Source organism: Dreissena polymorpha, chromosome 5 (genome assembly GCF_020536995.1).
Source record: "Dreissena polymorpha isolate Duluth1 chromosome 5, UMN_Dpol_1.0, whole genome shotgun sequence".
NCBI lineage: Eukaryota > Metazoa > Mollusca > Bivalvia > Myida > Dreissenidae > Dreissena > Dreissena polymorpha.
In genome coordinates, this window is record NC_068359.1 from 67,070,360 (window position 1) to 67,086,214 (window position 15,855).

The 15,855-nt window shown below is 35.5% G+C and overlaps 1 protein-coding gene across 1 annotated transcript; it reads left to right on the forward strand.

The window, feature by feature from the left end:
• The first annotated feature begins 9,201 nt into the window (after window positions 1-9,201).
• Window positions 9,202-11,897, forward strand: LOC127881921 (GTPase IMAP family member 9-like). Its single transcript, XM_052430134.1, has 2 exons — window positions 9,202-9,795; window positions 10,510-11,897. Exons 1-2 carry the CDS (start codon window positions 9,604-9,606, stop codon window positions 10,720-10,722), a joined length of 405 nt encoding a protein of 134 aa, XP_052286094.1. The 5' UTR covers window positions 9,202-9,603; the 3' UTR covers window positions 10,723-11,897.
• Window positions 11,898-15,855: the final 3,958 nt, after the last annotated feature.

Sequence of the window (15,855 nt, forward strand, 5' to 3'; positions counted from 1 at the left end):
AGGAACAAACAACTTACAAGATAGCCATGATGGGCAAAAAAACGCTCACCTAAGGTCGTATACACCAAATAATGAAGACTTTACCAAGTGATCAAGTTTATGATCACACTTCCCCCAGATTCAAACATGGCCTTCATATTGTCAAGAAAAACATTCTGACCAAGTTTCATTAAGATTGGGTCCTATACGTGGCCCTGGAATGGAAACAATAAACTGTAAGATCCACCTGGTGATCTACTTTTCATGCAAATTTGACCCAGATTTAAACTTATGTAGATATTGCCAAAATAACAATCTGACTAAGTTACATCCAGCTTGAGTCATAAACGTTTACCCTTAAGTGGAAAGACGGTTTTCTTAAGATTTGACCTAATGACCTAGATTATAATTCATGTGACTCAGATTTGAATACAGCTGAGGTTATGCCAAAATAAACATTCTGACCAAGTTTCATCAAGATTGAATCATAAATGTGGCATCTAGAGTTGAACAAGGTTTTCCCCAGATTTGACCTAGAAACCTTTTTTAGACGAATTCAACTCAGCTCAAACTCCGCTTATAAAATGGCAAGATAATTATACTAACCATGTTTCATCAAGATAGAGTTATTAATTTTTGTGTAGACCTGTAACAAGGTATTTCTAAGATTTGACTATGTGACCTAGTTTTTGAATGCACTTGATCCGTATTCAAACTTAGCCAAGATGTTGTCAAGTTTAACATTCTGACCAGGATTGTCCAGATCAAGTCATACATGTTTTTACATCAGTGTTAACAAGGTATTTCTAAGGTTTGACTTCGTGACCAAATTCGAACGTGTGTTAACTAGAATTGAAATTGACCTAGCTATTGTCAAGAAAAACATTCTGACAAATTTCATAAAGATTGAGCATTGAATGTGGCCTCTAGAATAGTTTTTATGTCCCCCACCACTATAGTGGGGGACATATTGTTTTTGCCCTGTCTGTTGGTTTGTTTGTTTGCGTAAAACTAACATTTGCCATAACTTTTGCAATATTGAAGATAGCAACTTGATATTTGGCATGCACACTGATTTCTCTTAAGTTAATACAATTATTACTATAATAAAACTGTGTTTATTTTTACAATTAATTATTCTCAATTATTTTACACTTCAAATTGAATTCCAGCATGTACATAAAAATGTTTTCTAATTTATATTTCAGGTAAAAATTGAATTTTCCATTCTTAGAATAAATATTTGCAGATGTTCTCCATTTAAACAGTACATGTGATCTTAATCTCCAACAAGCTGTAGCGCTTTATGTCCACATAGTGAAAAGACGTACACGGTTACAGCAAATTCTTTGACTGACTCCACATCAACATTTCTGTAAATAAAAATTGAACATAAAGTTTCAGTGCAAAAATGTAATCCGACTAATGTATCGTAAAATAATTTGGAATAACACAAAACTGACAGTCATGATTGAAACTCTTATGGCTGGTAATCATCAGGATACACCAAACTTTAGCATGTACACGTTTCTTGATTTATTTAGATATGTTATGAAATCTTTGTCTTAAATGGATTCCCTACACATCAAAATTCTTAATTAAAACTTCTTATTAAAATTAACTTGACATTCAAACTAAAAATAGTGTTAATATTTGTACTTTCGGTGTGTTCCGATGCATATGTTTTAGTAAAACCGAAGTTACAAAGAATCCTTTAAAGTGGTAAGAATTATAACAGTCACTATATGCAAATCATAAGTTCATACAAGCAGATGAAAAATCTGTTGCCCAAGTGATCATCACTTCTTTCACCCAAGATACATCTGTACAAGTAGTCAGGTCCTTTCCCTGGTGATACATGGAGTATCTGTTCACCTAAAACACAAACTGCTTTAATAACAAATATCCATAATCAAATTTAAACGCTGTATTACATTACAAAAAAATGACTGTTGCTCTCTGGATCATGCATGATTTTATGAAGAAAATAATCATGTTTTACTCAAATAATAAGATAACATTTCATTTTTTTAAGCAGAATTGTACTAATATTTGCCCGACATATGAAATATAAAAATCTAACTTTTTACAAAATATTTTTTTAAATTAGAGTATCATAAATTTGCCCCCCTCCCGGGACCCTACCCCCCCCCCCGAGCTTACCCCAGGGGTTCCAGATTGTTTAATGTACACCTATTGTGTATGGTTTGACTTTTCAACAACGATTATTGACAAAATACACAGTTTGAAAAAATAACCCTCGTATAGGTATTATATATATATACATTTGACTTTCTCGCAAAAGTTACTCGGTGTTTCATCTACACATGTACACCATTTTAATTTTATAAAATCTGGTTGGTTGTTCTCATTGTGTTGGCCAATGATATGGCGTTTTAGAACCGAGTATTCGATCGACAAAATATGACAACAATACACAGACATGTAGCGAGAAAGTCGAATTTAATTGAATATTAAAGTTATTAGCCGAGCATGAGATCGGTTAGTAGTGTAATTTCGTTGCTCTTACTGTCTTTTAACGAATCAAGTTGGATTTTGTCGCCAACTGCATGGGAACATGTGTGTTTTCGATGAAAAAGGTCACGTCCAGTGTTCCACAATCTTTCAGCAATAGTCATATAGTGCGTTTCATATCTTGTGTATATATAATACCTATACGAGGGTTATTTTTTCAAACTGTATATATAATTTACAATAAAAAGCGAGGCAATCTTAATTATAAATTTAAAAAATGAATCGTCTTTATCACTGGCTCATCACGCTTGAGAAATAGTACTTTTGATTCACCTTTAACTTATTTCAGACTATTTAATAAAACAATGAAGCATTGTTAAAATGCTCTGTGTTTTTTTATAAATAAATGTAATTCTAACAGATTTGTTTCTTCAATAAACTGAACGAGTCCATGTTTAGTGTAAGTACATGTGCGTATTAAAACCAAGTTGATTGATTTTAAATGACAAGTTTAAAACAGCTGAAACGATTGTCCTTTTCTAGCAATATTAAGTCAGATACATGATTCATATTAGTTATATGAATAGATTTACTTGTGAATTTCAAAATAATATCTGAACAAAACAAATGTAATAACAATTGATTTCATAGTTTTCTTGATTTTGCTTATCTCCACAGAACAAGGAGTTATAAACAAGTCGATACACCGTTACTTAACTGGTTCACAATTTTAGGTCGCTCTTAGAAATCGGCGTCGCATTGAAATTGTAGACAGCCCTGGTTTTGCTGATACATCAAAAGGCAAAGAATTTGTACAGAAAAGCTTGTTGCAAGCTGTTTACCAAACGCTTCCTGGCTTTAACGCAATTGTTTTTGTCTTGTGTCCAGATAGGTTCACTGATGAACTGGTTGAAGCCGTGAATCTTTTCTTAAAGTTCTTTGGAGAAGATGTTGGGATATTTGCCTTCATTCTGTTCACACACACACTAAATCAAAGGAAGATATGAACGAATACATTAAAAATGCTTATGAAACTCCAACGGATAATGTGCAAGTCCTATTGGACTAAATAGAAAGGTGTGGACGCAAAGTTATGTACATCGACAACGACGAAACGAAGTACAGGAAGCAATCATGGCGAATGAAATCATTCGTACTATTGATGCGAACAAAGTGAGGCATGGACAGGAATATTTTACTAATGCCATGTTCAAAGAAGCAACAAACTATGCAGACAGGTACATTGAAGAGACTTATCAAGCAAAACCACGTGAGAGTAATACTGAAAATGACATAGTAGAAATGAGAAGTAAAACTATTTCAGATAAAAACAAACCTGAGACCTATAAGAATAATGTAGTCATTTCGAAGAGAAAAGAGAGAGTGTCACAGTTGCGAGAAAGATTCGAAACGGTAGAAAATAAACATGAATTATCCAAAAGAAAATGCGTTGAACGACAGAGTGTCCTGGACCTGAAAAAACAATTCGATCCTGCGTTAATAGAAACAAAGAGTTCCCGCATTCAGATTGCCCATGCACATCAATTTGCAAATATAACACAGCAAGAACATGTCAAAGGGTATGCAGTCGATCTAGCAGCACAAAATAATAGAGCTTCTGAACAGATGCATGTTTCTGGAAATAAAACCAAACCTGCACATCTAAATAACTTCAAACCAGAGTTTATTCAAAATCTAAATAAGAAACTGCAAGACGGCGCGCAGCGTTCAAATGTCGAACGGCAATCTACTAAGGCTAGTGACATAGGCACGGAAGAACTTGAAGACAATGGGCATGCTCATCAGTTTGCAAATGCAACGCAACAAGAACATGTCGAAAAGTTTGCATTCCGTACAGTAGCACAAAATGAAAGCGCTCTTCAACAAATGCATATTTCTGGATATACAACCAAACCTTCACTTGAAAATTACTGTTCAGGAGGGTTTCATTAAAATCTTCATGCGACACTACACGACGGTATTCAACGTGAATATATAGAACCGCAATCTGCTGAGACGAGTGACATAGAAACGGAAGGAGATGAAGACAATCAAGTACCCGGTAGAAAGTACGATATATTTAATGACAAAGTCATCAACGATAAAGGTTTCTTCGAACCTGCATTTGGAGTCTTTGGACGTTGGTTGAACAACTGCTTTGACAAAATGAAAAAAATGTTTTGATGGTGAAACGATATTAAGTTGCTGTTTGTAAAGGCTTCATTGTTGACTTATTTGGTAAAATTGTTCGCCGTTAAGCGATCTTTAAATCTACAAATGATAAATTCAGTTTGAATAAGTGCTTGTGTCATTCTAACGGAAACATAATAAATGATGACTTAGCGTGTCTAAACTTGTAATTTGAAGTTAAGTGACTCAGTTTTGTAAGTAATCAAAAACCTGTAGTATCTTTGTAATGTGACCTCATAATACATTGCCATGACTGTGTCTTACTATTTCTTTTTCTGTGTGAAATTTGTGTACACTTCTATTTTGACGATCTAGTTTACCATTTACTCTTATTTATACAAATGTATATATACCAGTGCGTATAAGAATATAAAGGCTTATTCTAATTACTCATAAATAATACAAATTAATAAAACATTTTGCATGCATATTACTATGTGTATGGCTGCTGCATTTGAGAGAAAAGCATAGTGCTCGTTTGATAAAGCAAGTTGAATGATTGTAAATACTTGAATATCAACTAACACTTAATAAATAGGAAGCAATAATAAAATTCCAGAGAAATTATGGTATCCGGGCAGGAACTCGTTTTTGCCCTCCGCTATTTTATTTAATGCACGTTATTAATGCACTATTTAATACAGAGAAAGAATTGTCATATCAAACATAAAAAGAGATTATATACCACGAGAGGAGAAAAAAACGATGAGCATTCCTGAGAAGAAAAGTTATTTTTCTATCTGAAAAGTGGAAATGACATTAACATGTTTTTTCTAAACGCGTAATTAATTTTCACTAACCGCGACATTGACTGTATCCGTGCCAAACCAATACCGAATCCCAAGCGAGGTTTTTAGGCAAGCTATATATTTATGAAGTCTCAATACACTAATTCATTCAATTTAAAATTGTTTTTCGCTACGCTTGCCTTAATGATTTACTTGACCGCAGGAGCATTTTTAACAAAGTGTTTAGAGAACCACTGAAAAATTTTACATTACATACTTCCTAAGTCATCTTCAACCCATGACGGTATAGTTCATCCATCACTCGACGCCATATTGACCGTAACCCGAGCCCTTGCCTTTGGCAGGGAGAAGGATTTGAGCTCCTTTTGAAGCGTTCTTCTCCATGTCAAGACATGTCTTCATTGCTTCCTCTTGTCTTGTGGATTCCTATCAATAGGCTGAAGGACAATCTTGGTTGGTTCCTTGCGGAGGATGTGTCAAAACCATCGCCAGTTTCGGTGTTATAGGATATTGTCTCTTGCCAGAGGACTTGGAGGATCAATGGCAGACATGTATTTTCAAATACTTTCAGTTTCTCTCTATTTTTTGCAGATCAGATTGGAATTTAAGAGCTTAAGTTTGGTGTAAATACGGGTATTCTTGTTTCTCCAGACTGGCCTTAGGGTTGGAAAAAGTTTCTGTCATTCCCAATTCTAGACCGTATGTATTCTTCTGTTCCGGTTGATATTCTGATGGTGCCTCCTAAATATTTGAAGCTGCTTACATATTATATTATGTTGCAATGAATGTTGGAAGGACGACTGGTTGCTACGATAATCCTCATATACTTGTTTTTTTTTTATAACATCGATGTTCATTCCTTTTGATTGTGTAACCTGTTGGAGACGGCGGTCAGTTTATTTCATGTGGTGTAAATTTTAAGACAAGAGGAAAATATCTTCAGCAAATTCCGGTATTTGTCATCTGGAGGCCAAGAGGTACATTAGTTGTTATGTGTATTACTTAGTTAATACCAAAATGATTGATCATGGACGAAAGAAAACATTATTGCTTTACTACAGTTTTTACAGCAACGGATGGCGAGATTTCAGATTTGTGGATGACCTCGCATGTCATGCATAGAAGCGGCATATGATATAGACACATTTAGTTGGGGTATTCCCTTATATATCAGTATCTTTTATATAGTGCTCCGATCAATAATATCAAACGCCTAGCGTTTATAACATTTGGTAGGTTGTAAACTGCCATCCAATTGATTATACGATAATTCCTATGTATGAAATATGAAGGAATTCAAACAAAAGGTATAGGAGATATGGAGCAGACATGAACATCGATGCTCAAACTTTTTACCTTCTATTATGCCCTTGAGTTTGAGCTCGCTAGAATAACTCATTCATTCTGCTCATCGTCTTGATAAAATTAACATTATAAGAAACTTCATGTAAACCCTTTCAAGTGATTAGGATATATGAGAAAAAAATAGAGGCTAAAATATATGGACTTCAAGTATGACCTTGAAATTTAAAGTGTATATAGAAGCGGAAAACCAACATGGATGTTTTAACATTTAATCTCGAAGAAAGACCTTGCCCTTAAACAAAAATGACTGACTCATGCCTTCTGCGCATCATCTCAATGCGCTCATCATTTGAGAAAAGTTTCGTGAAAATTCTTCAACGTGTATAGAAGACATAGCGCGGACACGAAATAAAGAGGCTCAAACATTTGACCTTAAAATATTACCGGAATGACTGACTCATGTCTTCGGCACATCGTATCGATAAATTACCGTCTGGGGGGGGAAGGTGGGGAATTTCATGAAAATGTAGTAGATATAGAACGGACGGACTGATGGACGGACGGACTGACGAACGGATGGACGGATAAAGGGAACTGCTATAATCCCCATCCGTTTTGCGGCGGGAGATTACACATACGTATTGAGGTGTTATTTCTTATAGTTATGCATGCATATACATAACAAAATCATTGTTAATTGCTCCAACACATGGCACACTATATTACACAAGAACGGAGTTTCACGAAAGTAAACGATAACACCGCGTTATCTTCGGGAGATGAACGGCCAATATCAAACAAATTTGCTTTACAATTATCTACTGAGCGACTTTCAAAATGGCTGCAGAGGGAGTAGAGGTGTTGTATGATTTTTCTTTTTGCATTTTCAAATATGTATTTGTAAAGATCTGGGATATATGAATAACCTTTTGCCAAATAAAATTATGCTTGCTAATTAACATACTTGTATAACAGATGTGATATTGTGAACTTTATTACATCCACCTATACTTTTTTTCAGTATTCAACTCGGCATGCATGCAATATTTTTCTGTAACACTGTTATACAATTATAGCAATTTATCATTTATATGTATATAATTGTTACGATATATAGGTATTTCCCTCGAAAATATACCATTAATGACTTATTATGTACACAATGTAACACAATACAATATCTAAATGGTAAAGTTTGCTTAGACCATTCAACACTGATGAACGTACACGACTTGAAGCCCGTACTAAATATTCACTGACTACAGCTAATACTGATGATTAAAATATTAATGAAATATTCGTTCGTGTGTGAAAATATTCAGTAATATAAATCGGTGAAACATATTCAAACATGCTCAAAACTATATCTTAAATAAACCTGTTCATTTTTGTATAAAAGCATTTTTGACCAATTTGGCCAAAACAAGAGTTATTTGCTTTCACCGTTGTACGAATGTTAAATGGAAAAAATCTTTCTACAAATGTATATATCTTCCTATTTTTGCAACAGTTATTTTTGCAAAAAACTGATCCAAGTGAAATGATAATGCTCGAAAACGCAACCTTGCATAGAAAAAAAAACGTTTAAGCTCGCCACAAAACTTTAAGATCGGTCGGGTTAGTTAAAACAAATATCTTGCTATTCCTGATAGGTTTGTATTTCAATCAAAACCAAAGGCCAATGGTTGCACAATGGCCAATGAACTAACTCAAAACTCTTAGAAAAACAAACGCAAGGCCAAACAATAAATAATAAATATATGTCTACTCATAAATTACAGTTAGATCGAACACAATTTATCACATATATTTAAACATGGTTTGAGTAACTGCATATCTAGTACATGATAAGCAACGTTGCATCTGTATACATAACTATTGACTAACTTGAAAGATAACACAGAGCGATATAAATTTGAAACAACTTATGACATAATTCTTCCATAATGTTTATTACCTAAATTATGTGTTGCATTTAATCAAAGCTAAAATTATCAATATGGCATATATATTTATATAAATAATACGTCATTCAACTGCTTATAAAAAGACACTTTTCAAATGAACAACATTTTCAGTCCAAATTCAGAAACAGTAACGGGTAAAATGTTTTATACAAGCGTTTTTAAACAAAATGAAACGCGCGATAGATGGCAATGTAACATTTCAAGTTTATACAATATGCTTGTAATTTACAGCTTGCTTGGGCTAGTTCTACCCCGAATGATATCACAGTTATTGCACACATAAAATATACAAATTGTTACATGTACAACTATTCTGTACACACGTATATTCACAAGGCACAGGTAAATCAGCTTAATCAGAAACTTTGAATGGGTCAAGTGACTGCCATGATATAACCTTAACACTGTAAAACAAATAACAGCTTAAATCAAGACAAACACATCTTTGTTTTAGGCGGGCGATGAGTGGACCGCACGTCAAACAGACGGTAAGGAAAACTCGATTTTGTCATAGTATATAACAGACGTACATGTCATGCTCATTTAAAAAGAAACATTCCTGTTTTCGTATTATACAAAAAATAAATATCGAGTGATAACTGACTCGCTTATAATTGGTAACTGTGCATGCACTCTTTATACATCGAACGGTTTGTATGTGTGAGGCAAAATAAACAATTTCAAGTTTGTTCCCGATGTACCGAATAGAAAGCCTTCTTTTTATTTTCTAAATAGTGATATCAACTTGCACTCTGATACTGTGCCCCATTATACGTTGTCTAAAAACCGACATTTTATTATTTAAAACAATACTTTATTATTTCTCATGTCCATTTTGATTGCAGTTTCCTTGATATCTACGCTACTCACCCGACTATAAATCAATCTCAGATACTGTTAAATATAGCAATGTATGAACATTCATCTAAGAAATCAATATGTGTAATACAAGATACAAGTGCTTGCTTATTATTTTTGATGCGGACTATTGCTGTAACGCAGACATCACCGTACTCTTGGTGGGACAGACCGGACATGGAAAAAGCGCCACTGGAAACAGCATTCTGGGCAAGAAGGCTTTCGTGTCTAAGTTATCGCCTGGATCCGTCACAGGCGCAATCGAACGAGCGGTACATTATAAATATATAAAAAATAGTTTGTACACAATACATTACACAATTATTATAACTGCACAATACATTACACAATTATTATAACTGTCAAGTTAATATTTACTATTTACACAGGACGATGTACATATTATTACCTTATTTCAAAGAAGTTATGTGATCTTGGGGTGCTCAGGTGTCCATATAAAAAAATGTCCGTTAGGCAACGAAATACGGTATTCTGAATCATAGAGACGATGTCAATAACAGCTTGAGTTTTTCGTACTGCGAACTCCCCGATTCCGCATGTATATAAATAAAGCTCTCATAAGACTGTCCAATTTTTCCGTGTTGATGATAAAGTAGATTTTCTGTCAGTAATGCATAATTTAATTTGGATATCTGTCTTGTTATCTAGTATATGTTGTCTTAAAGCTGACATAACGTATATTTAACCATGTGTAAGGTTTCAATTTAATATATGTGTTAGTAATAAAGGTATGTACATCGGAATTTTAACTTTCAAGCAAACAATACTCTTATTAAAATACTGGGCAAAGTTATATGTCTTGGTCATTGAATGTTTTTCAAAACCCTGAACACATATTTAAAGTTTTATTTTAATATATATAACCGATAAAGATTTATGGAATTGTTGCACGCAAACATTAACCTGAGTTTTCTACGTACAAATATGGGTATCGCAAGAAAAGATATGATTGATATGTATTGTAGGTTGCTGTACGGAATGGGCGTCGAATAGAAATTGTTGATAGTCCTGGATTTGCTGATACATCTAAAGGAAAAGAGTTTGTAAGGAAGAGTCTAACACAAGCTGTATACCAGACGCTACCTGGCTTTAACGCAATTATATTCGTCTTGTATCCAGATAGGTTCACTGATGAACTGGTCAAAACGGTGAATCTTTTCTTTGAGTTCTTCGGATAAGGTGTTGAGAAATTTGCATTTATTTTGTTCACACATATTAAATCAAAAGAGAAAATGAATGAATATATAAACAATGCTGCAGAAAATCCAACGGGCAACGTATCGGTACTGTTGGATCTAATAGAAAAGTGCGAGAGCAGGGTTTTGTACATCGACAACGAAATGGAGAACGAAAAGATTCAAGTAATGATTGACGATATTATAAGTACAATAGATGCCAACACAGTTCGCATAGGACAAGACTATTTCACTAACCAAATGTTTCAGGCGGCAATGAAATATGCAGACCAGGTCCTTGCAAATGTTGACATTAGCAAGATTAAAAGGCAGCTAAGTGGAAGTTCAAATACAATAGAAGAAACTAAAAACATGAATATACCTGAGCCAGCTGACACTACTGAGACGGCGATCAAAGCCAGTACAGATGAAAACGAACAGAAAGTGCGTCGCCTGCGCCAAAAGTTTGAATCGAATGCAGCAGAAACGGGGATGTTGAGTCGAGAACGTCTTAATACTGAGACTTGGAAAAGTACAGGAAACTTGCGAAAACGATTCAGTACAGCTTCATTTGAGGAAGTGGGTAAAGCTATCGAAGCAAAGGATGAACCACAGCCGAATAATGACTATCGGATGTCAGTTGGAACATCATCGCGTGATGATGAATCGCTTAAAAAAGAAAACAGTTCGGAAAATGAAACCACACCTCGATCTAGACGACGCTTTCATCAAAGTCTGAACATGAAACTACAAGACGGCTGGCAACGTGCAAATCGAGACAAAGAAGTCGTAAATTCGAGTGACTTCGAGCCATATGATGCTGAACCACTTGAAGTCCCTGGCCGGAAATACGATCAATTTAAGGACGACCTCCAGGCAAATAATATATCATTCGACAGAGCATTTAATGCCATTGAAAATTGGTTCGATCGTCGAATTAAAAAATTATCAAACTTTTTTTAACATGCGAACATAAAGTTGTATACTTTGTTGGGTGATTTTTTGATATAGCTCCGTTAAAATGTATTCAAAGGAAACGAGAACAAACAATATACATTTCTTAATTGCCCCATTATATATATGAATTAATAACTTTTTAATTTGCAAATTTTGACTACAATATATACGAAGAATAGGCATAATATAATTATATTAACTAATAAACGGACTGTATAACGCATATCCCTTTCTTCAAATCCTATTTTAACTTATAAGTCCATCAAGCGTAACAAATTTTGTTTTCAGAGTCACCTGAAAATCAATCTCGCAAAATCAAAAAACCAATTTCTCTTCCATCTTGCCAGAGAAGTAGATAACTACGTCTCTGATCTTGCTAATAGGTCAAACATAAAATGTATTTCGTTCCCCAAAACATCTCCAACAATGTGGTATAAAGGTCGGCTAGACTGTTTTGATATTGTGTATGATACACAGATATTACCTTCTCAACAAGAATATGTAATGATGAACGTCCATACATCTTTTTAATCTATATTTAACATTATTGATTGAGTTATTTTTAGTTTATGTGTAGTAAATTTAGTTAATATGATCGAATTTAGTAAAGTTATTTCAAACTCAATAATTTATTTATCAATATAACTTAATGTAACAACAATGATCGAACTAAACCTGGAATACAAATAAAACCTTTTAGAATCGGCTTAAAAACAGAGTCGGTCAGGTTCATATTTGTTTTACGCTTATTGAGACTATGTTTTTAAGAGGGTTTTGCATGAATTATATTAAAGCACCAACGTAAAATGTTAGTTGAGCGTTTAGCCCTGACGTGACGCATCCGATCCCAACGTGCTTACTATGTCTATATCTCAAAAGTTGTCGTTTGGTAAAATGCTTCCTTCCGAAAAATATTTGCACTGCAACCTTAATCGATTATGAACAAAGACGAACTACTATTTAAATGTGATATAGTTTGATTCCTTGCAAAAGCCCATACATATCGGTTTAAAATTTCTATCATAATTAGCATCTGCTTTTTTATTTAGATATGTTTATAAACCTTACACACACTCTTTCCAACTTATATTTGTTGTAAATGATTTCAATTCACCACTTTTAGAAATCAGTCAGAATAAGTTAATAGTAGTAAATATTTGGGTAATAAAACCGGCTAATTAAGTATTCTAGCAACATAATGTGAAAGATGATTTTATACATTATCGCAAGGCAACGAAATGGCCAACGGACAGACCGACCATCCGACAGACCAACCATCGGACAGTTGACCAACACTATACCATAACAGCTTTTATCTGCTATAGATATTGTGTTCGTTGCAAGATTTAATCTGATGGATGTGTACAATATCGTTATCATAATAAGTATAATGTTAAAACATGAAAACAGAATTAAAAGTGTTTTTTTTTTATTAAAAATAGATAGATATTAACTGTTATTTACCTTCGGTATAGAAAAAATAATAAATCCTCAAATCTTCTACTGTGATTGACGTTTCGGCATTCCGCCTTCATCAAAATAAAATATATAAAGTTATGTATGGCATTATGTACAACGTCATTTAAAGTTGCAATGCATTGATATTCTTATTCTACATGTGGTGTTTAAAGAGGTACACATGTATTTGAAATATAGATTCGGCAATTTTAATAAAGGCGTTATTCCGGAGCGTCATTAAAACGATTATGACCCTATGATAAATATTTGTCCAATGAAGAATCAATGAGCGCATTAATCATCAACTGCATCATAGAACAATGAATAACGGTTTTAAAACACTATTTTCCACAACCCAAAACGTAAACTTTCCCATTAGATGATATCACATTGCCTTGTTTGTTTACAGATATTATGGACTTAACTGTATGCCCCCAGAAGTGGTTTCTTCCTATAATACTCGCTTTTGAAGTCCGGCCCGTTCTCCACGAACAGTTGCTTACGATGGGTGGCGTAAAAGACACTGTCCTCTATCGGATTCCGTCCCGTTGGCTTGTCGTTGTCGGTATAAGTCATGCTGATGTTGCGGCCGAGTATGCCGGGGATATGTTGATGACCGAGACTTTTGATTGCCACCGCCTGCCAGGTGCGTGAAGTTGGCTCGCCGTTCGACGTTCGACATTAGTTCAACATTCAAATTACCGAATGTCGAGCTGGCTCGGCATTCCAGCTCGACATTCAGTTCGGCATTCGCATATAGTGTTGAATGCTTATTTTCGAATGTCGAGCTGGCTCGGCATTCCAGCTCGACATTCAGTTCGGTATTCGCATACAGTGTTGTATGCTTATTTTCGAATGTCGAGCTGGCTCGGCATTCCAGCTCGACATTCAGTTCGACATTCGGATATAGTGTTGTACAATAATTTTTGAATAACGAACTGGCTCGGCATTCCAGCTCGGCATTCAGTTCGACATTCGGAGATAGTGTTGTACAATGTTTTTTGAATGTCGAGCTGGCTCGGCATTCCAGCTCGACATTCATTTCGGCAATCGCATATAGTTTTGTATGCTTATTTTCGAATGTCGAGCTTGCTCGGCATTCCAGCTCGACATTCAGTTCGGCATTCGCTTTGAGTGTTGTATGCTTATTTTCGAATGTCGAGCTGGCTCGGCATTCCAGCTCGACATTCAGTTCGACATTTGGAGATAGTGTTGTACAATATTTTTTGAATGACGAGCTGGCTCGGCATTCCAGCTCGACATTCAGTTCGACAATCGGATATAGTGTTGCACAATAATTTTTGAATGACGAGCTGGCTCGGCATTCCAGCTCGACATTCAGTTCGGCATTCGCATAATGTGTTGTACAATAATTTTTGATTGACGAGCTGGCTCGGCATTCCAGCTCGACATTCAGTTCGACATTCGGAGAAAGTGTTGTTCATTTTTTTTAAATGTCGAGCTAGCTCGGCATTCCAGATCGACATTCAGTTCGGCATTCGCAAATAGTGTTGTTTGCTTATTTTCGAATGTCGAGCTGGGTCGGCATTCCAGCTCGACATTCAGTTCGGCATTCGCATATAGTGTTGTATGCTTATTTTCGAATATCGAGCTGGCTCGGCATTCCAGTTCGACATTCACTTCGACATTCGGAGATAGTGTTGAACAATACTTTGTGAATGTCGAGCTGGCTCGGCATTCCAGCTCGACATTCAGTTCGACATTCGGATATAGTGTTGTACAATAATTTTTGAATGACGAGCTGGCTCGGCATTCGAGCTCGACATTCAGTTCGGCATTCGGATATAGTGTTGTATGCTTATTTTCAAATGTCGAGCTGGCTCGGCATTCCAACTCGACATTCAGTTCGGCATTCGCATATAGTGTTGTATGCTTATTTTCAAATGTCGAGCTGGCTCGGCATTCCAGCTCGACGTTCTGTTCGACATTCGTATATAGTGTTGTAAAAAAAAAAATTGAATGTCGAGCTGGCTCGGCATTCCAGCTCGACATTCAGTTCGGCGTTCGGATATAGTGTTGTTCAATAATTTTTGAATGACGAGCTGGCTCGGCATTCGAGCTCGACATTCAGTTCGACATTCGGATATAGTGTCGTACAATAATTTTTGAATGACAAGCTGGCTCGGCAGTCCTACTCGACATTCAGTTCGACATTCGGATATAGTGTTGTACAATGTTTTTTGAATGTCGAGCTGGCTCGGAATTCCAGCTCGACATTCAGTTCGGCAATCGCATATTGTTTTGTATGCTTATTTTCGAATGTCGAGCTGGTTCGGCATTCCAGTTCGACATTCAGTTCGGCATTCGCATATAGTGTTGTATGCTTATTTTCGAATGTCGAGCTGGCTCGGCATTTCAGCTCGACATTCAGTTCGACATTCGGAGATAATGTTGTACAATAATTTTTGAATGACGAGCTGGCTCGGCATTCCAGCTCGCCATTCAGTTTGACATTCGGAGAAAGTGTTGTTCAATATTTTTTGAATGACGAGCTGGGTCGGCATTCCAGCTCGACATTCAATTCGACATTCGGATATAGTGTTGTAAAATAATTTTTGAATGACGAGCTGGCTCGGCATTCCAGCTCGACATTCAGTTCGACATTCGGAGAAAGTGTTGTACAATAATTTTTGAATGACGAGCTGGCTTGGCATTCCAGCTTGACATTCAGTTCGACATTCGGATATACTGCTGTACATT